At 57.6% G+C, this 23,864-nt stretch overlaps 1 protein-coding gene and 1 pseudogene across 3 annotated transcripts in view; one reads left to right on the top strand and one right to left on the bottom strand.

Moving 5' to 3' along the window:
• Positions 1-7,682, bottom strand: part of SFSWAP (splicing factor SWAP) — a 28,738-nt gene extending 21,056 nt beyond the window's left edge. For 2 of the 3 annotated variants that reach the window (XM_008157231.3, XM_054712378.1), the window contains exons 1-7: positions 7,326-7,682; positions 4,862-5,031; positions 4,164-4,295; positions 3,821-3,906; positions 2,151-2,376; positions 1,117-1,229; positions 442-577 (exon numbers count right to left, since the gene is read on the bottom strand). In XM_008157231.3, the coding sequence (XP_008155453.1) occupies positions 442-577; positions 1,117-1,229; positions 2,151-2,376; positions 3,821-3,906; positions 4,164-4,295; positions 4,862-5,031; positions 7,326-7,543 (1,081 nt within the window). In that variant the 5' untranslated portion in view covers positions 7,544-7,682. Of the gene's footprint in view, positions 1-441; positions 578-1,116; positions 1,230-2,150; positions 2,377-3,820; positions 3,907-4,163; positions 4,296-4,861; positions 5,032-7,325 lie in introns of those variants that run through there. The other variant, XM_028133695.2, reaches the window with a different exon arrangement.
• On the top strand, positions 3,490-3,605 carry LOC114228266 (small nucleolar RNA SNORA61; annotated as a pseudogene).
• Positions 7,683-23,864: the final 16,182 nt, after the last annotated feature.

Raw genomic sequence — 23,864 nt, 5'->3', positions numbered from 1 at the left:
GGCGCACGTCCTTGAAGGAAAGGGGCGTGACGGACAGCAGGGCCCGTCCCCCATGTCCACGCTCCCCCTCCACACAGCTCTGGCTGTCTGGGCGGCCACGCTGGAAGCCCGCTCCCCAGCCTCTGCGGCAGGACAGGAAGGCCACCGACACCGCCCCTCGAGCGGAAGGAAGCCCTGGCCCGGCTTCCGGGAGGTCTCTGAAGAGGACAGGTCACCGGCACCTGCTTCCTGCCCCCGCGCTCGTCCTTCCTGGAACCCAGAGCCGATGCTGGAGGTGGCAACAACCACAGGACGGAGCCGCATGCTCCGGACGGCACCTCTGCACGCCTGCACTGCCTGCCTCCCGCCCGCGGGGACCCTGCTGGCCAAGCCCTGCAGCTGGCGCGGGAGGAGGCGCCCAGTGCGGTGCGCCCAGTACGGTGCACCCGGCGAGGTACTCACAGTCAGAGGTGTACTCCACCTGGGAGGGCTGCCCGGCTGCGCCTTCTGCCGAGGGAGGGGTGGGGGCAGGACTGTCGGCCTGGGCTTTGCGGACCAGCATGGCGAGGGGATGATCAGGGTCCACCACCTTCAAAGGCTGCAGACAGAAGGGAGCATGGTCACACTCAGCTTGACTCCAGACACAGCGTGCATGCTTCAGGGAACACATGTACATGCACACACACACGCACACACGCACACCCACGCATGCCCTGACTAGCTGGCTCAGCCTCTAGCTGCGATTCCCGAAGAACTGAGCAGACAGATGGCTTCGATCTTCCTAGAAGCAGCCGAGGGAAGGAGAAGGCAGGCCCAGGACTGGACTGCACACACTCTGCACACCTGTAAGGCCCGACCCCATCCCAATGGATTCTGCACAGCCAGCTCCAAGTCTTAACGGACGTTTCACTTCTTCTAACTGCCCCAATGGCAGTTTAACAAATGGAAATGATTTGCTCATGAGTTTTATAAAATGAGACACGTAAGAAAGCAAACTCCTTTGGGCAGTGCAAAGTAGACCTCAATGATGACAACATAGGCTACAGCTATTTTATAAAAGAATGCTTTCTTAATAACTTTCTGAAACTAAATCAGTTTTGTGATGCAATAAAAACAGCTCGATAACGAGGTCAGAACCTTCATCAGCTCCTCCAGGCGGTTACACTTCTTGGAAGCGAAGAGAGACGGGTGCAGGTAGCTGCCGTCGCCCTCGTCCTCGTCGTCCTCGTTGTCAGAGCTGACCCCCGACTCTGCAAGAAACGCACGTCTCAGGGGGAGACGGTCACGCCGCCACCAGGGGTTCAGCAGAAAGCGGGGGAAGGAGGCCCGAGCTCGCCCAGCCCTCACTAGGCAGAGCCGTCGTGTATTTCAATTTATTAGCAAAAAAGACAGACTCCTTACTGACTTACGAAACGTAAAGTAACAGCAACAGGTATTTTTAAAACTACAACACACGGAGACGATGAGCGCTAAGATTCACGCAACTGCTTTTCAAAGCCGTGTTTCAGCTGAAGAGGGAAAAGCCCCTGGCGGACGTGTGTAGAGCCCGCGGTCCGTGCACACGGCTCCGAGTCCCCTGGGCTAACCCACACTCAGACCTGTCACAGGACGGCAGCCCGAGTGCAGCCAGCCTGTCGTCTCCGTGCCCGCGGGAGGAGTGGGCTCGGCCCAGCCCGCGGGCAGGACACGGCTTTCTCTGCCAACGCCGAGGGCCAGACGGGAGGGGACATGGCTCAGCCGAGACCGTGTGTCCAACAGCATCCAGTTAATTATGGCCCTCACTGGATAGAGCGTGGGCCTGTGGACTGAGGGTCCCGGGTTTGATTCCAGTCAGGGCACAGGCCTGGGTTGCAGGTTCGATCCCCAGTAGGGGGCGTGCAGGAGGCAGCCAACCAATGATTCTCTCTCATTACTGATGTTTCTCTCTCCCTCTCCCTTCCTCTCTGCAATCAGTAAAAATATATTTTTAAAAACCATTTAATTATGCTCACCCTCTCTCTCCTGTGCACACTGCGGGGTGGCCGCAGGTGGTGCCGTCACCCTCCGTGGCCGGGCGGGCGGACGCTGGGTGCTGAAGGGCCGGCTTGCGTGGCACGCGTGAGAGCGGCCCCTGTGCTTCCCCAGGCCCCCTCCCGCCCCCGCACGAAGAGAGGAGCCAGCCCCTCACTCACTCTGCTTCTCGTCCCCTCTGCTCTCGGCCAGCACCGGGTAGCGCCCCTCCTTCATGGCCTTCTGGATGAACTTGTAGTAGGGGTTGAGGTAGTGGTCGAAGCGCAGGAAGTCGAACTGCGAGTTGCGGGCCTGCCTGGCTTTCAGCATGATTTCAAACTGCGCCCCCTGCCGGCACACGAAGCGGGCCGTGCGCTCGATGATGGCGTGCATTTTGGCGGTGGGCGGCTGGGAGAAAGCACAGTTCACAGGACTGGTTTTACCTTTGGCCACGGCTACAGGACTCAAACACAGACATGACCCTGGTGCTGCCGCCGGGCGGCTCCGTGGGCAGGAGCGCCATCGCACACCACAAGGCTGGCTCCCTTCCTATCAGGCGCAGACCTAGGATGCAGGTTCCATCCCGTCGGGGCACATACAGGAGGCACCAACACGCTGTTCCTCTCACACGTGACGTGTCTCTCTCAGATCAATAAAACATGTCTTCGGCCAAGACCGGTTTGGCTCAGTGGATAGAGCGTTGGCCTGCGGACTCAAGGGTCCCAGGTTCGATTCCGGTCAAGGGCATGTACCTTGGTTGCGGGCACATCCCCAGTAGGGGGTGTGCAAGAGGCAGCTGATCGATGTTTCTAACTCTCTATCTCTCTCTCTTCCTCTCTGTAAAAAATCAATAAAAAAAAAAAAAAAAAAAAAAAAACCATGTCTTCGGGTGAGGATTAAAGAAAGGTGAACCCAAATGAAGTCATCACCTCATTAAAAGAGGAAGTGCATAAAGGACCTGGTTCTCCTGTGAGCTCGGACGGGACTTTCAGGCCGTGGGGCTGTACCCCGGTGGCTGCCGGGCTCTCACCGCGCAGAGCCCGTCCCCAACAAGCAGTGACCGCCTGCCTGCAAGAGCGCCTGGAGGGACCGGACAGCTCAGTCAGCGTCAGGCCTGCAGCTGCCCCTCGCCGTGCCTGCACCCCAGGACCTGAGAACACGCAGGCGGGTGCGCTGGGTCCCGCTCTGGGTTAGAGCCCTCACACTTTTCCCGTAGGCCTCCATGCTTCCTGGCAGTGCCTGGTAGCGACCCAGCTGAGCATACCAGCGGGTGCTGTCCCTACGCTTTAGAATAAGCTAGAACAGGGGTCCTCAAACTTTTCCAACAGGGGCCAGTTCTCTGTCCCTCAGACCGCTGGAGGGCCGGACTATAGTTTAAAAAAAAACTATGAACAAATTCCTATGCACACTGCACGTATCTTATTTTGAAGTAAAAAAACAAAACGGCAAAAACACCCGCATGTGGTCCGCGGCCGTAGTTTGAGGACGCCTGAGCTAAAGGGACGTGCTGAAGACAACCTGACCCTCTGGTTCTTTCCCATCGGATCTGAACTCCGACCTTGGTGGTCGTAGAGGAGGAAAAGTGATACTGAAGCTGGCCTCACAGAGCGTCGTCTGTGGGCTCGTTTCAAACGAGGCTGAATTCGCTGTGAACCTGCTCCTCCTCTCCTGTACAATGAGGTCGAGGGAGGGAGGAAGGATGTGAACCTGGGCAGCTGGTAATGACCGCTGCCTGACATTTCTGTCTTCGGAAGGGGTCTTAGAAGTGTCCCCCTCTTTTGCAGGAAAATGTACAAAACAAGTAAGTAAACAAGCAGTGACCCTGACTGACAGGCAGGCAGAGCGCACGTACCAGCTCCACGTCCGGCGGCACGCTCAGCCCCGCGGGGGCGACGAAGGGCTCCTCGTTCTCCTCCACGGGCTCAGCCTCACTCTTTTCTGTGCGGGAAGCAGACACACAGCTTCAGAGCCGGCCCGGGAGCCGGCACCGACCACCACGCACAGCGATGCAGGAGCGGTGACGGCCCTGTCCCTCCGTCTATCGTGTCCTCTAGAAACACCTCCCCGTTCCCCATTCTCCTCCACAGGAAGTAAAACCACTTCAGCAAATCCCGTGAGAGAGAGTGTGTGTGTGTGTGTGGGTGGGGGGGGGGGGGGCAGGTGGTAGAATGCTCTCCGGACCCCGGCCGCCTCACCTCTCTGTTTGGAAGGCTCCTCCTCCTCGGTCGGCTCGGAGGGGTCGTAGTAGTCGCTCCCGTACGTGAACCCCACCGCGTTATAGCTCCCGTCCTCTGCTAGGGCTTCACTCAGGCGCTTATATTCTTCCTCTTGAACAAAAATGAGAACTTTATTACACAATAGAAATTTACGGAGAAAATTTTCATATATTTCTAAAGTCGTAGCTATCAGTAAAGCATAAAACACACTTTTTCAACCTCTTTTTGAGGCAATGTTTAAAAATTCCCACTTCACATCTATCAGCGTGTACTTCTGCCAGTACGTTTTACCACAGACAGCAGAATACACGTCTTTTGTGGACAATGTCTTCCTGCTGAGAAATCTGGGATTAAGAACCGCATTAACGATTGTGAAGGCAAAGACAAGAACATCAATTGTAGTGTATACGATACTGTTAAAGGAGAACAGTTAAAGAGTTTGGTTTTTGTTTTGTCAAATCCCAGTCTGCCCTCAAAGGCTGGGAAAAGTCTCTGTGGCTCTACATATAAACTATCCTGAGGTCCTCCCAGAACGCAAAGACGCCTTTTTTCCAATCCACTGGGTACTGTCAAGATAATATCAGAAAGAGTGAGTATAAAAAAATGAATGGGAGTAAATTTAAATACTTAAAAATTTAAAACGTTTGTGGCTTAAGTAAGTTTTTCTTGAGCAGTACCTTGCCTCGCCTCCTCCTCAAGCAAGTCCGTATGCAAGGCTAAATACCTCTCTTCATCACACAGGGCCTCTACTCGCGCCTCCTCTTCCGAGAGCTGGTAGTCTCTGTTCCAGGTGGAATACTCAGCATCGTACTCGGAAAGGTCATGCAGGTGACCGCGCCCATCGTACCTGCAACGTGAACACGCTGGTCAGCGGAGAGGAGTTACCGTCCGGGGTGGTTTGTGTGTGAGCGGTTATATATGTAGATACTTACCAATTAAAGTACAGAAATAAAGGTATTAAAACAAACATAAGAACTACTCTCAGATTTATATTTAATTGGACTAGCCACATCTCACCTACTTGCAAACTCAAGTTATTTTAACAAAGTCTAAATTCTTTCCTACGACATGATAAGTTATAATTAAAGGTAAACAATCCTTTAATAGCATAAATGGTAGATCCACTTCATGGCAGTTCTTACCGTTTATGGTTTGGTCAACTATTCAATGTCATTTGCAAAAAAAATATTTTTCTGGAAAGTCAAATATCACAGCTTACATTCACACAAACCGAATACATAAATACCTATCCGTAAGAACCCAATGGTCGAAATTTCCTCGCTTCTCTCTGCTAGTCCCGACCGCTCAGGAGATCTTCACCAGAGAAACGTGCGTCCATTGGAGGTAAAATCGTGGCCAGGCTGGCCCCTAGCCACTTGGCTGAGGAAATAAGTGCTGGTTACGTGGTAGAGAGACACACAGACATAGGAACAGCGACATAGCATGCAGTTTAAGGAGGTTCACTGGGACCAGAGCAAAACTGCTGGAGGGTGCAGCGTGCGCATCGCTGCTGACCGTCACCTCCCCAGGGAATGGTGTACAGGACACACATCCACACCGACAGGGCCGACAGGTCCTTCAGCCAATCAGGAGTAAGAAAGGCACTTTCTGCCGTGCCTTTCAAATAACCGACTCAGTGCGGTGCCGCCAACGTGCCCAGCAGCAGACGAGTGAGCCGGCGGATCTCACCTCCACGTCCAGACAGACGTGGGGTCACTCACACGGACTCAGAGACAAAAGTAAGTCTGCCCGATGTTTTAATCTGACTTTTGCAACAAGGACCCCAAAAAAGGCATTTTCAAGACAAAAAGCCAACAACTCCAGGGTCGCGAAGTGACTGCATTTTATTTAACTGCAAGAGGACTTTTACTTTGGCGTAAACCTCCTTAACTTACAAACGTGTTCGTCATTGAGAACATACACGGGCACATGTGCGGCGTTTGCTCCCCACCAGGCCTGGGGGACCTGCCTCCCATCGCGGGCAGGACGATACGGGAAGCTCGGAGGCCGGCGCTTCCCGAACTGTCCCAACAGACAGCAGAGCAACTCTCCGGAGGAGCAAGCTGCCTGACCGCTCGGGCCACAGCTTCCGTGGAGACGGGCGGGAGCGCCGAGCCGTGGGGTCCACCCGGACCTGGCTGGACCACGCTCCCGGCACGTCCTCGAGGTCTAGCTCTACCTCCACACCGGAGGTCAGGGGTGGGAGCGAGCGGCCTACGGGTCCTGAACGTGTCCATTCTGGCCCGCTCAGGGGGCAGCCCTACAGGGCACCGGCCAGCGATCGGCAGAATCATCCAGTTTTAAATCCTCTCGGACGATGGGCTTCCTTCAATTCACTCCGAGAGAGGGTTCCACAGTTTAAGGGCTGGTGGTCACGGTTAGATTTTTCAGTCCGGGCTCCAGAAGTGGAGTCGCCAAAACGGCCTTCCCCCCAAAAAATAACACCCCAGACCCCAACACAACGAAGCCACTAAACAAAAGGCCGGAGGCGGGGAGAAGAAGGGGGACGGACTGAAGACACGGAGGGGAGCAAACGACCGACATCATGTAACGTCACCCTTTTCAAATCGAATTTACCTTTAGGAACCCCGACCCCGAGGGGCCCCCCCCCCCCTGTGCGCAAAGGCGCGGGTTCGATTTGAAAAGAAGCGCCTCTGTATCCCGAGACGGGGAACCCCGCCCTGAGGACCAGGCCGGCCGCCCGCCCGGCCTGCAATCGACCGGCATCTTCACCCTCCGCCGCCGGAATCCGTCCAACTCGTCGGACATCCCAGGCTGGGCCGGCGGTGGGGTGAGGGTGGGGGTGGGGGTGGGGGTGGGGGGTGCGTGGGAATCAAGTGTCACAGGCCCGCGAGTGTCACTCACACGGGCGCCCCCGGATCGAGGCTCCCGCCCGGGGTGCGGGTCGCCAGGGGCTGCGGGGGCAGCGCCGACCCCGCCGGCAGCCTGAGCCTTAGGGCAGGTTTCCCCGTCCTCCTCCTCCTCCTCCCAACACCGGGGGGCTGTGGGGACAGGGGCGGGGGGGGGGTCCCCCGACTCCCTGCCGGCTCCAGATCACCCCTTTCCAGTCCCGGCCATCAAGTCAACGTCAGACGACAACACCCGGGGAAGGGGAGCACCGACGGGCGGGGAGGAACCGACCTGTCGATGAGGATCTTGTTGTCCCCCATCCAGGGGATGAGGTGCTGTCCCTGCTCCAGGGCCAGGGCCCGCTCGTCGTCCCGGAACAGCTTGCAGGCATAGCCGAACACCAGCAGCTCCACACGGCTCCCCCCACCGCCGGCTCCGCCCGGCCCGGCCTCCTCCTTCGCGCCACTTTTCCTCTCGGTTTTGGCGCGGCCGCCGCTCGCGCCGTACATGACAGCGTCCCCGGCGACCCGGCTGGCTCTGTCGTGCGCCGCTCCGCTGCCCCCGAAGCCTCCGCCTGGCCTGCCCCCTCAGTCAGAAGTGCCGCATCCCGGCTCTGATCCGGGCGTCGCCGCCATAGCGGGCAACAAAATGGAGGACGCGGGACTTCCGGCGACGGGCCGCCCCGCTTCCGGCGGGCCGGTGCGGCAGATTCGCCAACCCCCGGAGCCGTGGGAGCCGCTGGAAAAATAAGTCGGCTCCGGCCCTTGGCACTCGGGGGCGCCTCCGCGGCAGGAGCTTTCGTGTTCGGTGGAGAGAGCGTTTTTTTTAAGGATCGGGTTTCCCGGGTGGCTGTCGGCGGCGCTGACGAAAGTGCGGCGCCGGATCATGCGCCACCTGCCGCCGGGCCGGCGGGCGCAGCGTGGGCCGCGGGCGCGGCTCTGTGGGCCCCGGCGCTGGGGATTCGGGGGACCTGGAGGATCTAGGGATCCTGGCTGGTCCAGGGTCCTTGGAGGCAGAGGACTGGGAGGTTGGGGGACTGGGATCCTGGGGGGCTGGGGGTTCGGGTATCCTGGGGGGCTGGGAACTGGGGTACCGGGATCTTGGGGGGCAGATGGAGTGGGGGACCCGGGCTTCTGGGAGACTGGGATCCTGGTGGGCTGGAAATTGGGGGATCAGGGAGCCTGGGAAGCTGGGAACTGGAGTACCAGGATCCTGGGGGGCAGGGGTAGTGGGGGATTGGGGCTCCTGGGAGGCAGAGGACTGGGAAGTTGGGGGACCGGGGAGTCTGAACCCCCCAGTCCTGCCGCTCCTCTCGCAGGTGTTTTTTCTTTATGAGATTATCAGTGATAATCTTTTTATTTTTTAATCCTCACCCGAGGATGTTTTTCCATTGATTTTTAGCGTGGAAGGGAGAGACAGAGAGAAACATGGATGTGAGAGAAACACGTGCATTGGTTGGACCCGGGCCCTGGCGGGGAGGAGCCTGCACCCGAGGGACCTGCCCTTGTCGGGACTGGAACCGACTGGAACCCGGACCCTTCGGTCCACAGGCCAACGCTCTATCCACTGAGCCACACTGGCCAGGGCTCTTCCTCAGATTTAGTCACTGAGCTCACAAGGCCCAGGGTGAACACGGAAAGCCCATGATCTCAAAAGACACACCTGGTACCCACACAGGGCTTTGCAGCTGCCCACGGTCCGTGCACCGAGTCCCCCAGCAGAGCCTGGGAGCTGCCAGCCTCCGGCGGGCTCGGCGTGACGATGGCTCCGGGGACGGCTTGGATCTGGACCACCTCCGTCCGGGTTGAGCAGAACCCGGTCTTGGAAGGTTGTCCTAGAAGGGAATTTCCCCAAAGCTGGTTTCCAGCCCCTGAGATCACTGTCGATCTGAGGTGACCCCTGCCACTTACTGTGGACGGAACCGGTCCCTTGGCCCCGGCTTCCCAGGAAAGCGTCACCGTGGAAACCTGGGGAGGATTCAGCCGAGACACCCACCCCTCGAGCAATGCAGCGGGCCAGCCCTGACTCAGCCTGGGAAAACGGGCGGAAGCCGCGTAAAGGTTAAAACGTGTTTACCCAGCCCTAACCGGTGTGGCTCAGTGGATAGAGCGTCGGCCTGCGGACTGAAGGGTCCCAGGTTCGATTCTGGTCAAGGGCATGGGCCTTGGTTGCGGGCACATCCCCAGTGGGGGGGGGGGTGTGCAGGAGGCAGCTGATCGATGTTTCTCTCATCGATGTTTCTAATTCTCTGTCCCTCTCCCTTCCTCTCTGTAAAAAATCAATAAAATATATTTTAAAAAAAACACACACACAAAACAAAAAACATGTTTACCCAGCACTTGCCTCTGGAAAGGCATCCCAGGGAGCAGTCAGGGGTGCACGTCGAGATGGATGGCCGTGGCAGCGCGGCGTATAGCGGCGGCGAGGAGGGACCCATTAAGTAAATGACCGCATCATCGCTCGTCCCATTCCAGTGTGCATCAAAGTCATGCTGAGCCCTGGCCAGTGTGGCTCAGTGGGTAGAGCGTTGGCTTGCGGACTGAAGGGTCCCGGGGTTCAATTCCCGGTCAGAGGGCACAGGCCAGGGTTGCAGGCTTGATCCCCAGCAGGGGGCGTGCAGGAGGCAGCTGATCCATGATTCTCTCTCATCATGGATGTTTCTATCTCTCTCCCTCAGAAATCAATAAAAATATATTTTAAAAAAACATCAATGCTTGATGTGCATAAGGTTGCATGTGCAAGGACATCCATCGCAGGCTCAGCTGTTGTAATGAAAGACCGAGCTAAGTGTCTGTGGATGGGAACCACTGGAATAAACTGTGGGCATCTGTACAATGGGACGCCGCAGGCTTTGTACGGATGAGGCTGTGGTTGGAACAATTTGGAATAATCCTAAGAGATTTGTTCATCTAAAATCAGTAAATATATCTTTTTAAACATGTATATGTGTGCCACCATTTGTGGGAAAACCATACAGGTATACAGTATATCAATAGATATAGATAGATATACACTGGGTGGCCAGATTATTATGACCCCACATCAGTACTTCGTTGGGCCACCTTTTGCCTTCCATACGGCAGCGATTCTTCTTGGCATGGACTCCACGAGATGTTGAAAGGTGATGGGAGGAATCTGACACCCTGCCTGATGAATAGCACCCCTATCTTCAGGGGGAAAAAAAAATCACTTCTACTGTCGTGGTAAACAACCTGCCTCCCTATGCATAACGGTCTGGCCCTCTAGCAACTTCAGCGCGAAATTATAGCTCATTTGCCTACAAACGTCAGGTGGTCATAATAATCTGGCCACTCCGTGTACATATATGTATAAACGTGTTCATGTTCAGACGACATCCGGAAAAAGTTACGGAAACGGTGACATGGGCGGCCCCTGGGTGAGGCAAACAGGAGACATTGGGACCAGCATAGCCTGGCACTGGGTCCCATTTATATTCCGTTACTTTGTAACCATTTATATTTGGTTACTTTGTAAGCATTTGTATTCAGTTACTTTGTAGCCGTTTATATTCCGTTACTTTGTAACCATTTATATTCCGTTACTTTGTAACCATTTATATTCCGTTACTTTGTAACCATTTGTATTCTGTTACTTTGTAACCGTTTATATTCAGATACTTTGTAACCGTTGCCCAAGTCTTCATAGAGGGAGGGAGTGGGTAAAACATAGCCCCACATACAGATATAGGATAATGGGTGAGGGCATCCTGTTTTTAATAATAATAATTGCTGACTCTTCTCTGCCTCCAAAATCTTGTTGCTTTCTGTAGTCTATGAGACATCAGTTTCCTGGTGTGTGTGTGTGTGTGTGTGTGTGTGTGTGTGTGTGTGTTTACTAGTAAAGGGCCCCAGAATTCAGAATTCTCGACAACATGTTGCAAAACGCCTATTTCTACTGTTATTTCCCATGGCTCTGACAAACATTTTAATTTGCTTCCTTTTGCATATTAACATTCATTTAAGTTCCATTATGTAAACGCTAACAAAGGATTTTTAAAAAAATAAAGAAAAGAGGATGCCATTTTCTGAGTGCCATTTCTGAGTGGGCAATTCTGTGGACGTGAAGAGAGAAAGTCACTTTATCCTCCAACCTCTCCGTGTGCTCAGAAGATCAAAGTCAGGAAAATAAGCCCACCAGGGAGTTCACGATTGCAAAAACAAACACACACACAAAACCCCACTGCATTTTAAGCCAGTCAGGCTGCCTGGTAATCGGCGTGTTCTGCGTGAGCTGAAACTCCCGGGAGAACCTGGCCAGCGGAGGGCAGTTTAGCAGACGGCTGCCTGGCTGAGCCGGTTCACGCTTCCTTAAAGTTTCATGTAAACTTCCTTAAGTTTTCTTTTCTTTTTTAAAAAAATATATATTTTTTGATTTCAGAGAGGAAGGAAGAGAGAGAGAGAGAGAGAGAGAAACATCCACGATGAGAGAGAATCATGGATCAGCTGCCTCCTGCACGCCCCCTACTAGGGGTCGAGCCGCATGCAACCCGGGCCTGTGCCCTTGACGGGAATCGAACCTGGGACCCTTCAGTCCACAGGCGGATACTCGATCCACTGAGCCACACCAGCCAGGGCTTTTTGTCCCATCTTCTATTCTATCTGTACTTTGTAACGGTTGTAGGAGTCTTAATTAGGGAAGGAAATTGACGAAACATAAGCTGACACACAGATACGATGGCCTTGGGCACTGGCCGGCCCCGCCCGCCCTGGGGCACTCTCTCTCTTCTATGCTTGTCTTCACGCTGGAAATGCCACCCGAGGGCCACAGGCCCGTGGATGAGCCACAGCTCGTGGCCGTGTCTGAGTCCCCCCCACCGGACGGCCGGGTTCCCTCCGCTGCCCTTGTCCAAGGTGCTGAAGCACTTCCGTGGGTCTAACACGCAATTCTTTTTTAAAAATATATATATTTGCCGGAACCGGTTTGGCTCAGTGGATAGAGCGTCAGCCTGCGGACTGAAGGGTCCCGGGTTCGATTCCGGTCAATGGCATGTACCTTGGTTGCGGGCACATCCCCAGTGGGGGGTGTGCAGGAGGCAGCTGATTGATGTTTCTAACTCTATCTCTCTCCCTTCCTCGCTGTAAAAAATCAATAAAATATTTAAAAAATAATAAAAAAAATAAATAAATATATTATTGATTTTTTACAGCGAGGAAGGGAGAGGGACAGAGAGCTAGAAACATCGATGAGAGAGAAACATTGACCAGCTGCCTCCTGCACAACCCCCACCGGGGATGTGCCCGCAACCAAGGTACATGCCCTTGGCCGGAATTGGACCTGGGACCCTTCAGTCCGCAGGCCGACGCTCTGTCCACTGAGCCACACCGGTTTCGGCTCAACTATATTTTTAAAAATAAAAATAAAGGCACCAGGTCATCAGCTCAGCCCCCGGGTCGGCCTGTGCTCCGTGGGGGGCAGGGGGTGGGGGTGGAGGAAGAGCCGGAATCTCAAGGGGGCGGGGACAGAGTCTGGGATCCCGGGAAGGTGACGGGCAGCACCTTCCGGCCTTTTTTTGAAAGAATGTGTTTTTTTCGATGTTTGGAGAGAGAGGAAGGGGAGGGAGAGAGAGGAACGCGGATGAGAGAGGACCATCACCCACAGGCTGCCTCCTGCACACCCCCTACCGGGGCCGGAGCCCGCACCCAGGCATGGGCCCTGAATCCACCCAGCCGCCTCTTGGTTCCTGGGTCAGCGCTCAACCGCTGAGCCACGCGGGCCTGGCTCGGCCTGCACCTGCGGCCCAGCACCCCCCCCACCCCGGACTTCAGGCTGCCACGGCCGCGGAGGGGGCCCTGGTGAGGACCCGGAGGCCTGGGGCTCGGGCGGGGCTCCTTCCTGACCCCCCGCCATCGGGTCCTTGACCACCAGGCCCTCCCGTGCTAAGAGGCTCTAGACCCCGATTCTCCAGGGCAATTACGTGACCAAATTACCCTAAACTCATCAATCCCACCTGCGCCCAGAGGAGCGTTGCGTGGGGGGTTGCTATGGCACCCGTCACCATGGTAGCGGCGCCCAGCGACTGAAGTCAAACGGGGACCTGAACAGCATCCCCCCGTCGGATGGCAGGATGCTCCTGGGATGTGAACCTCTCGCTGGTTTTGCCCCTGGTCCCCCTCCCAGGGGCGCCCAGAGCTCCCAACCTCCTTTTCACCTGCCCGAGGGCCCGGGGGCCAGGTGGGCACAGCGGGGTCTCCCTCAGCCCCTCTCCCTGGAGCCCTGCCCGCATCTCTGACCCCGGGGGAGACCTGCGCGTGACCCCTCCTCACCCCAGGAGGGCTTCTGCGGGGGCAGAGAGAGCAGAGGCACCTCCCGTGCCCCCCTATGCCACCCCGAGCCTTGCTCACCCCACGCCAGCCTGGTCCCCCGGTGTGCAGGGCACCGGCTGAGACCCAAGCCCCGCCCCCACGGCCCCGCCCACTCTGGGCCACGCCCCCTCCCAGACCGGAAGCTTCTTGTGACTCTTCCCACCTGGGAGGCCTGGGCAGGGCAGGCGGATGCGACTCTAGAAAGTTCTCTAGCGTCACATTTCTACGTGGGCTGTTGGCAAGACTGGATCGCCCACTTGCACTCCCAGCCCCTGCCCCCGGCCCCGCCCTGTCTGGCACCGGCTGTGGGATGCGGGAGCTGGGGAGAGCCCACCTGCCCCCCCCCCTTCCTCCTGATCCGCAGGTGGGCAGTGAGCGGCCAGAGAAAGTGCGGGCCTGAGGTTCCCCGTCAGAAAGGGGACCCTGGGCCCTGACCGGTGTGGCTCAGTGGATACAGCGTCCGCCTGCAGACTCAAGGGTCCCAGGTTCGATTCCCAGTCAAGGGCATGTACCTTGGTTGTGGCACATCCCCACTGGGGGGTGTGCAGGAGGCAGCTGATCAATGTTTCTCTCTCATCATGGATGTTTCTGACTCTCTATCCCTCTCCTTCCTCTCTGTAAAAAATCAATAAAATATATATTTTTTAAAAATAAAAAAATAAAGGGGACCCTGGTTCCAGGCCCAGAGCTCTCTCTGCTCCTTCCGGGATGGACATGTGTGTGGTGTGCGTGTGTGCGTGCGTTCACGTGTGCGTGCGGATCGGTATGTTGCATGTATGCCCGCCCGTGTACAGGTGCATGTGTGTGTGTGGGTGTGTGTACACGTGTGTGTGCCCCTGTCCTGCCTCTCTCCGGAGCCACATCCCCATCCCAGCCCATTCTTTAGGGGGGCAGACCCACCTTGGGGTGCTGGCGGCCGGCAGCTTAGGCCAGCCTGGTCACGGGGGCTACTCCATGTCCCCGGCCACAGCGAGTGAGCACCCGGCGGCCAGTGAGTCACCTCCTCTGCTGGAGGGAGCTCCCGGGAAAGCAGGCTCGCGGTCAGAAATCAGAGAACGGAGCCCGAAGGTGCCGGGCGCCCCCTGGTGCTGCCACCTGGTAATGTCAGGAGAGAGAGAGAGAGAGAGAGAGAGAGAGAGAGAGAGAGAGAGAGGAACGGGCAAACTCAGGTTCCAGTGCTTTAACCCAACAGATGCATTTACCCTTTTATGTTCTTAACTACTAGTGTGTTTTTAAAATGTATTTTAATAAAATGATATCAGAGAGGGAGAGAGAGAAACATCCATGATGAGAGAGAACCATGGATCGGCTGCCTCCTGCATGCCCCGCACTGGGGATGGAGCCCACAACCCGGGCCTGTGCCCTGACGGGAATCGAACCCTGACCTCCTGGCTCCTAGGTGGACGCTCAGCCACTGAGCCCTGTGGCCGGGCGCCTTTGCCCCTTTTGGTGTAAACTGTGTTCTTTCTCAGTGACCCTGGGCCTCCTCACACACAGACTGGGGGGCTTTGTCCTTCCGAGGATGCCCGGGCTCAGCTTCTCCGTCCTGCCCGGCTCCTGCGCCCCCAGGGACCGGATTCCGCCTCGTTCCGTTCCCCGTTCCGGAGCCAGCACCGCTGGAGCTGGGGAGGGGCCGCTGGGAGGGGCCGGCTTGGCCGAGAGCCGCCCTGGGTCCGCCCTCCTTTCCTGGAAGTCGCCTCCCGCGGCTGCACGGACATTCCATTCCGGGCATTTCTTTGGGGAACGGGCATGAGTCATCGCTGACCACGCACCCCCCGGGACTGAGCCGTGACGCTGCTGCCTGGAGCCCCTGTGCCGAAAAGGGCTGGGAGGGCAGAGAGGAGGGCGGCCACGGGCAGGGGGGCTGGGGAGGCCTCGCCTCCAGAACCATTTAAAAAAATATATTATATCTCTATTGATGTCAGAGAGGAAGGGAGAGGGAGAGAGAGAGAAACATCCATGATGAGAGAGAATCATGGATCAGCTGCCTCCTGCACGCCCCCTATTGGGGATCGAGCCCACAACCTGGGCCTGTGCCCTGACCGGGAATCGAACCCTGACTTCCTGGGTCGATGCTCACCGAGGACATTTTTCCCATTGATTTTTAGAGAGAGTGGAAGGGAGAGGGAGAGACAGAAGCATCGATGTGAGAGAAACACATAGATGGGTTGCCCCCTGCACGCGCCCTCACCAAGGCCCAGGCGGGGGAGGAGCCCGCGACCGAGGTCCGTGCCCTTGGCCCGAATCGAACCCGGGACCCTTCGGTCCGCAGGCCGACGCTCTACCCACTGAGCCACACCGGCCAGGGGCGTTCATGGGAATTTAAGTTCCAGAAACAGGTGCGTCCAGCAGCCCGGCTGCCCCTCCCCCCCCATAAAAGGAGACCCCAGACACCCCAGAACTGTTCGCCGGGCCGCGGGGACAATTCGGCCCACGGCGGGCCCAGGACGCGGCTGGCTCCCCGCACGCTCGCTCTCTGTGACTTCTCATCCCGCACAGCCCGCGATTGCCGGGCCCCTGAGCAGGACCGCCGGGCGGGAGACGGCTGGACGGGGAGTCGCTGCAGCAGCATCTGCAAACCCCGGGCCGCGAGCGGAGCCCAGCCCAGGACCTGCTGCTGCGACTTCAAACACGAGGCCGCAGGTGCTCAGGAGCCTGCCCCGGCCTCCCGGCACCTGTCACTCAACACAAGGCTCCGCGCAGAGGCCCCGCCCACCGGCCCCGCCCAGATCCCAGAGATGCTCCTGACCCCGCCTCCAGGCACCTGTCACTCAGCAGAAGGCCCCGCCCACCGTCCCCGCCCAGATCCCAGAGATGCTCCTGACCCCGCCTCCCGGAACCTGTCACTCAGCAGAAGGCCCCGCCCACCGGCCCCGCCCAGAACCCAGAGATGAGTGGCGGCCCCGGTGGGCTCCGAAGGGGCGGTTTCTTCCCGCAGAAATTCCCTCCCGAAAATGTATGAGCCCGAGCAGCACATTCATTTTACGCGACACGGAGTGAAATTAGGACACAGTCGTCTTTCTTTTTTTTTAATTCGCTGGGCACCGTGTAGGTTATTCCTCAGGTTGTCAACATCTTTTCGTTCCTGAATTTGTTTTTAGAAAAGTGTGCGATTGCCCTCGCGGTGTGGCCCAGTGGATAGAGCGTCAGCCTGCGGACCGAAGGGTCCCGGGTTCGATTCAGGTCAAGGGCACATCCCCGGGTTGTGGGCTCGATCCCCAGTGTGGGGCGTGCAGGAGGCAGCCGATCCCTGATTCTCTCTCATCATGGATGTTTCTCTCTCTCTCCTCTCCTCCCTCCCTTCCTCTCTGAGATCAATAAAAAATAATAAACATATATATATATAACCTGTATATATTATGCATATCAGTATTTATCTCATGCATTATATAAAACCATATGCAATATACTTATATAACTATAACTTCTCTTTACATATGATATAAACATACCCATTCTATAAACATTTAATCCATTTGTGTTGTTTAGAAGAATTGGCTGTTACCGAAATGCGATTACAACTCAATCCGGAGGAATATTTTAACACCTGAGGCTTTTTAAGACACACAATTTATTTTATGTAAGCCTCAAATATATGTATTTATGCACATATATTCTCCTGTGACGGAGAAGTATAATCTAGCCATCAATTACATGCTCTCAAACATCGCCCAGCGTCCGGGGGAAACGGGACGCAGTGAAACGCGAGTCTCGGAGAAGCGGGAACGCATCCGTCTCGCGGCTGTCACTTTAAACAGATGACATAATTTTAAGTGGCTGACACCTCTCCGTGGTTTCCTGTCTCCCCGGAAGCGTAGAGGAGAATGATGTAGCAGTTTTATTTGAGAATGTCAATATTGGCCACAGATGAGGAATTACAGCTCTGCAGCCGTGTATTTACATTTTTGCAACAGTGTGTTTACATCCTAAATAGAAATATCCGATAGCCATGTGTGAGGAGGTCGGTTATTTAAAAATAAAAACCACCCAACACGGAAGGGCAGCGGCCTGGAGGGGGCCGGGGAGCCGGGAGCCAGGTGGCCGGTGTGCCCCCAGGACCTGAGTTATGGGGGGAAGGGGTGAGGGGAGGGGGCCGTTCCAGGCAACAGTGAGGGGCCGGTGGGAGCCCGAGGGAGGAAGGGGGGTTCCGAGGGCCGAGGCCCAGGCACAGGGAGGGGTCCCCAGGAATGACCCAGAACCAATGATCTCCCCGTTTTGTTCTGATTCCTCCACTTTGGACCCTGAGCGTGTCTCTCGCCCGTCTTTGGGGGCGATTGCACAGCACAGGAACCACGTGGGGCTTCGTCAGAAGGCTGTGGGGAGACATAACTAGCCACATCAATAGGAAAGTAGCGACTTACCCATCAGCGGGTCATTTTTTTTAATCTTTTTTCTTTTGTCGCCGGGTCATTTGTTGCCGGTGGAAATGGGGGTCCTTCCACGGGGCCTCGGGGAAAGCATTCTGGGGGGGGCCTACCCCTTCTCTGGGAACCTTTGGAGGGCCTCTCTCGCTCTCGTTTCTTTAATATTTTTTATGATGTCAGAGAGGAAGGGAGAGGGAGAGGAAGAAACATCCATGATGAGAGAGAACCATGGACCGGCTGCCTCCTGCACGCCCCCCACTGGGGATCGAGCCCACAACCCCGGGCCTGTGCCCTTGGCTGGAATCGAACCTGGGACCCCTCAGTCCGCAGGCCCACGCTCTACCCACTGAGCAACACCGGCCGGGGATTTAGATTTTAGGGCAGATGCTCTCCCAGGAGCAGGCCGGCCTCCGCGCCCTGCCTTCCTGCCCCGGGACCATCTGCCCGCGGAGAGGAGAAGCGATTACTTCCGGCCCTGGAGCCGCAGTCTGGGCACCATATGGTGCTGCCCCTGCCCGCGGCCCGCGAGCTCATTATTTATCCTCCCGCAGCGCCCGGAGGCCCTGCTGCGGGTTTCTGAAGAGGAACTTCATGGGGGTGACCTTGCCTTCCACACTCTAGGCCTGTCCGTGCACAGCTGCTGCACCGTGTCCTCCACACCCCGCCCCCCGCAGTCTCTCTCTCTGTCCCCCCTTCAGGCTCGTCCTCGCCCACCCCTCCCCTCGGGGACCCCCTGCTGCTGTCCGTGCCTGTGAGTCTTCCTTGGTTTTGTTGGTTCCTTTGTTGCTTCTGACCCGCCCCTTGGGAGGCTCCGGGTCTCAGCAGGGGGACGAGGTGGAGGAGGGAGGGTCAAGTCCCAGGAAGGTGGGGGGACTGAGGTGGTTATGATTGGGGGGGGGCCTCGGGTGAGGGGGCGCTCGGACTCCTCCACGGCAGCGGGGAGCCACGGCAGGTTGTAGAGGAAGGTCATTCTGCCCCCGGGGTTCTCAGGGGGCCTCCTGGCCGTTGCTAGGACTCGGCCCTGCCCAACCTCCACAGCTGGGCCCCAGCCCCGCCCGCCCTGCGCCCTGCGCCCTTCGGCCGGCACCTCTGCCCGGGGGGAGGCCCAGCTGCGGGGGGACGGGGGGCAGGATGCTCCGGCCTCAATAGTTCCATTCAAGGCCCCGAGGTCGGCAGGGCCAGGAGCTGGAGCTAGAAATAGGCCAGCAGTGACCCCGCACGGCGAGGGCCACCGGACCGCGGCCCCGGGGTCGCCTCCCTGCTCACGTGGGCGGCCATCCCCAGTGGGGGAGGCGGCCCCCGAACAAGGCCGCCTTGTGTGGCTTCTGAGGCCCTTTATGGCCGCCCGCCCGCCCGCCCCGGAGGCCCAGCCGCAGCCCCTCCTCACAGGGACCCTTGGGCCCTTCGTGGAGGGACCCGGCCAGGAGGGGGAGCAGACAGCAGTGGGGGGAGGGGCCTGTGAAAGAGCCAGACCCCCAGGGACCCCACAGCTGCTTCCAGCCCCTCCCCCCACAGCCCCCCTCCCAGACGCAGGGGCAGGAGGTGACTCCATTAGGGCTCCTCTCTCTCTCTCTCTCTGTCTCTCTCTCTCTCTCTCTCTCTCTCTCTCTCTCACGCACACACACACACACACACACACACACACACGCACACGCACACGGGCGAAGAGGGCAGGCTCAGCCCCTCAGGGGAGGGACACAGGCAGGGCGGCTGGCAGTGGAAAGGGACAGATTCTGGCCCGGCCCGGCGTGGCCCCGTGGTGGAGCGTCAACCTGTGAACCAGGAGGTCAGGGTTCGATTCCCGGTCAGGGCACAGGCCCGGGTTGCAGGCTCCATCCCCAGTGGGGGGCGTGCAGGAGGCAGCTGATCCATGATTCTCTCTCACCACTGATGTTTCTCTCTCTCTCCCTCTCCCTTTCTCTCTGAGATCAATTAAAAAAGAAAAAAGAAAAGAAGGGACAGATTCTGGTGCAAATGGTCACAGCCAGGAAGAGGGGGTGGCTGGCCCACCTGGGACGCCCTGGGGAGGACGTAGGTGCAGCCGGGCCAGGACCTGACCCCGGTCTCAGCCCACTCTCCTCTCCGTGGGGACGCAGCTCCTCAGCTCCCTGGGAACGTCCCTCCCTCGTGGAGAAGGAGTGGGAATGCGGGGGGGGGAGGGGGGACTAAATGACGCCGGTGTGCGCACCCCGGGAAGTCGGGCGGCCAGTGTCCGGAGAGCGAGGTCCAGTTTCCCACGGATGCGCGTTCCCGGCATCTCCGCCGGGTGGAATCGGCCACCCCACCCCACTGTCCCCCGGCTCTGACATCTCCTCCAGTTTGGAGACCAGCCCCGTGTGAGACGGAATGTCCTGGCTCCAAGGTCAACTTCCCAGGGAAAGGGCTCCCTTGTCCCAGCTGCTGTCCACTCGGGGCCAGCTGTCCACTCGGGCCCATCCCCTGGGGCTGGAGGGCGCAGTGACCGCTCTCCCAGGTCCTCAGACACACCCATCCCCGTGGCGGGGCCCCACACGTGGCCAGCGGGTGACCTGTCACCATAGAAACCAATGCCGGGCAGGCTGGTGTGGCCAGTGGTTGAGCGTCTCGGGTTCAAGTGGGGTCAAGGGCACGTATCTCAGTCACAGGCTCGATCCCCGGTGTCCATTGGGGCACATGTGGGAGGCAACCCATCGATGTGTCTCTCTCTCCGTCTTTCCCCTTCTCCCCCTTCCACTCCCTAGAAATCATGGAAAAAATAACATCCTCGGGTGAGAATTAACAAAACAACCACAGCCACAGGAAATAGCCTGAACTGGGTGGGCTCTGTTAGCGCGTGGGCCTGCCCCTCCCGGGAGCACCAGGGGCGTCCGGCGGATGGAGCAAGGCCTGGGGGCTGTCTCGGCTCCTGCACCTGCTCCTGCACCCGGGCCCAGGCTGCAGACTCAGCTCCAGCCTTTGGACCCTCCCGTGTTTCCAAAGTTACTGACTCCGAGTTTCATTAATGATTTCCTGGGACAGGTGGTGTCAGGGGAGAGGTGCTTGCTCACCTCGCTGTGATTGCAACAATGTAACACCACACGTGCTTTTTATTGCAACAATGTAACACCACACGTGCTTTTTATTGCAACAATGTAACACAACACGTGGGTTTTTATTGCAACAATGTAACACCACACGTGCTTTTTATTGCAACAATGTAACACCACACGTGGGGTTTTATTGCAACAATGTAACACCACACGTGCTTTTTATTGAAACAATGTAACACATACGTGTTTTTATTGCAACAATGTAACACCATATGCGGTTTTTTTTATTGCAACAATGTAACACCACAGGATGGGTTTTATTGCAACAATGTAACACCATACGTGCTTTTTATTGCAACAATGTAACACCACACGAGCTTTCATGTGAAGCAGCTGGAATAGCTTTGCAGCCAAAACTACACGGACACTGAAAAAAACAAACGTGCTGAGAGGGCACCCACGAAGGGACCAGGGGACGGGGCATCGCGTGGTGGCTATTTTGGTTATCGTGTGACCTCACGTCCCCCGACTTCCCGCTTCCCACTTACAGGGCGGTGTTTTCAGAGGCGGGACTGGGCCCCCCAAAGCTCCCTGTCACTCAGGGGACCGGCCCAGCGGACTCTGCCTTTGGGACCCCCGAGGAGCCCAGCGTGGAGGAGCTCAGGCCCAGGGCCAGGATCTATCTTTTCTTTGGTTTTAATCCTCCCCCGAGGGTATTTTTCCATTGACTTTTAGAGAGAGTGGAAGGGAGAGGGAAAGACAGAGAAATGTCGATGTGAGAGAGACACATCGATGGGTTGCCTCTTGCAGGAGCCCCGGCCAGGGACGTGCCCTTGACCGGAATCCTTTGGTTCACAGGCCAACACTCTATTCACTGAGCCAAACCGGCTAGGGCCCAGGGACTCTCCTCCCCCTCCTCCTCCTCCCCCTCCTCCTCCTGGTCCTCGAGGGGCTGGGCTCAGAGCTCACCCCTGGGACGCAGGAGCCTCGGCCCTCGAAGGCCCAAAGAACCCCAAGTACTTGCTCCGAGGGCTCTTTCTGCCTCTCTCCTCCTTCCTGGCGTGTTAGGAGCCAGCTCTGCGGTTCTGTTGGCTGAGCATCCTCCGGGGAGGGTCAGCGGGTGGCACAGGGGTGGGTGGCTGTCTCCCCCGCCCCCCTGCAGGGGGAGCAAGGGAGAGGCTGCTGTGCTCAGCTCGGCTGATCAGACATCGGCCCTGAGGGTGCACGGCCCTCCCAGCCGCCGGAGTGGGCTGTTGGCAGAAATAGAACGGGATTCCTCAGGGATTTGCCCGAGAATTCACGGTGCGTGCGGACGTGTTTTCAGCGTGAGCTCTCGGCGCCAACTCCCCAGGCAACTGGGGCAGAAACACTGCATCTCCTCCTCCCGCTCCGGGTTCAACAAAGCCTCGGCCGGCCGCCCGCTGTTCCCCGGAAGAGGATGAGAAAGGTCCCCTGCGGTCAGGCCGGAGCTCCCCGAGCTCTGTGTGAACTCGGGGCCCTTTCTCTGAAGAAGGACGGAAAGCTCTGGGAAAGGCTGGGCCAGAGCCCGTTTTCAAAAGTGTATTCCTTAGTCTTCGAGCTTCTTTCCAACTCCCAGTCCCCCCCGAGAGACTCAGACACGGCATGAAAGATGCCAGGCAGCTCTGTCTTCTCTTAATTCGGTCTCACGGGGCAGAAACACACAGCTCAAAGCAGCTGGTGCAAAGCCTGGACTCCACTGCCTCCTCTAGCAAAGCATCCGGGGCGATGGCTTCAGGCACGGCTTGATCCAGGGGCTGACTCTCCCGTGGTCCACCCGGCAGATCCGACTTCTCCACGTGCGCTTGGCTCCCCTGGCGTGGGGCCGGGGCAGCGGCCTGGCTCCGAGCCTCACGCACACGCCCTCTTCTCAGGAAGCTCACAGTTCCTTCTCACCAGTTTGTTGTTGTTAATCCTCAGCTGAGGATATTTTCCCTACTGCTTTGCAGAGAGAGTTGAAGGGGGGGGCGTGCGGGGGGAGAGAAACATCCATGTGGGAGAGACCCATCTACCCGCGGCCTGCCACATGCGCCCTAACTGGGGGTGGGGAGCGAACCCCAAACCCAGGTATGTGCCCTTGACCAGAAATCGACCCCGAGACTCCGGTGTGGGGATCAACGCTCTAACCACTGAGAATACCAGCCAGGGCTCTTTCTGCATAGTTTTTTTTTTTTTTAATTCATTTCGAGGAGAGGAAGGGAGAGGGAGAGAGAGATAGAAACATCAATGATGAGAGAGACTCATGGATCCGCTGCCCCCTCCACACAACCCGTGTCCCGGGTGCGAGCAGTGTCCCCTGCGGCCGTCTGTGGGTGTCCCACAGGCACCCCGGGGTGGGTGCTACTTTTACAGAGGAGGAAACTGAGGCCAGGGTGTCCGGGTTCAAGTCTGCACAGCTGGGAGGGGCTTAATCCCAATTGTAGATTCCGATCTGTCCCACCCTGTACGCATGAGGACTCTTCCGGTTGAAAGCGACAGACACCCACCTCCAGCTGGCTCCTCACCTGAGACCTGCAGAGCTCAGGGCCGGCTTCAGGCACAGGGCGATCAGGGCTCCAGGTCCCAGTCACTGCAGCCGGGGCGGAGCCAGTGGCAGGCAAAAGCCTTTCCTATTGGCCCCGGACAAACAAACCCTGGTGCTCGCTCTGATTGGCCATGTGGAGGTCAGGTGACCATCTCTGAACCAATCACTGCAGCCAGGGCAGAGCCAGTGGCAGGTAAGAGCCTTTCCTATTGGCCCTGCTCCAACCGTGGTGCTCACTCTGATTGGATGTGCGGAGGCCATGGGACCGTCCTTGAACCAATCACTCAGTCCCGGGGAGACCTTCACAGGGAGCCCCGCCCAGATCACAGGTGTGAGAACTTGGGGTGGTAGTAGGAGAGGTGCATGCTGGGAGTCCGCCTGCAGAATCTGGGTCAATGCCCACGGATGCCCCGGATACCCCTACAGGGGGACCCCATTGTTTCCTCCTCACTTCCGGCCCTGGACCCGCGTCTTTGAGACCCGCTGACTTCAGCCAGAGCCTGGGACCCAAAGGACTAAGGCCGCCTGGACAGTCCTGGCCAGAGCCGCCCCCCAACCTTCTCCCTCCCCCCCGCCCCGCCTTGTCCTGCGCC

The sequence above is a fragment of the Eptesicus fuscus genome, chromosome 23 (genome assembly GCF_027574615.1).
Source record: "Eptesicus fuscus isolate TK198812 chromosome 23, DD_ASM_mEF_20220401, whole genome shotgun sequence".
NCBI lineage: Eukaryota > Metazoa > Chordata > Mammalia > Chiroptera > Vespertilionidae > Eptesicus > Eptesicus fuscus.
This window is presented reverse-complemented; position numbering and strand designations above follow the sequence as displayed.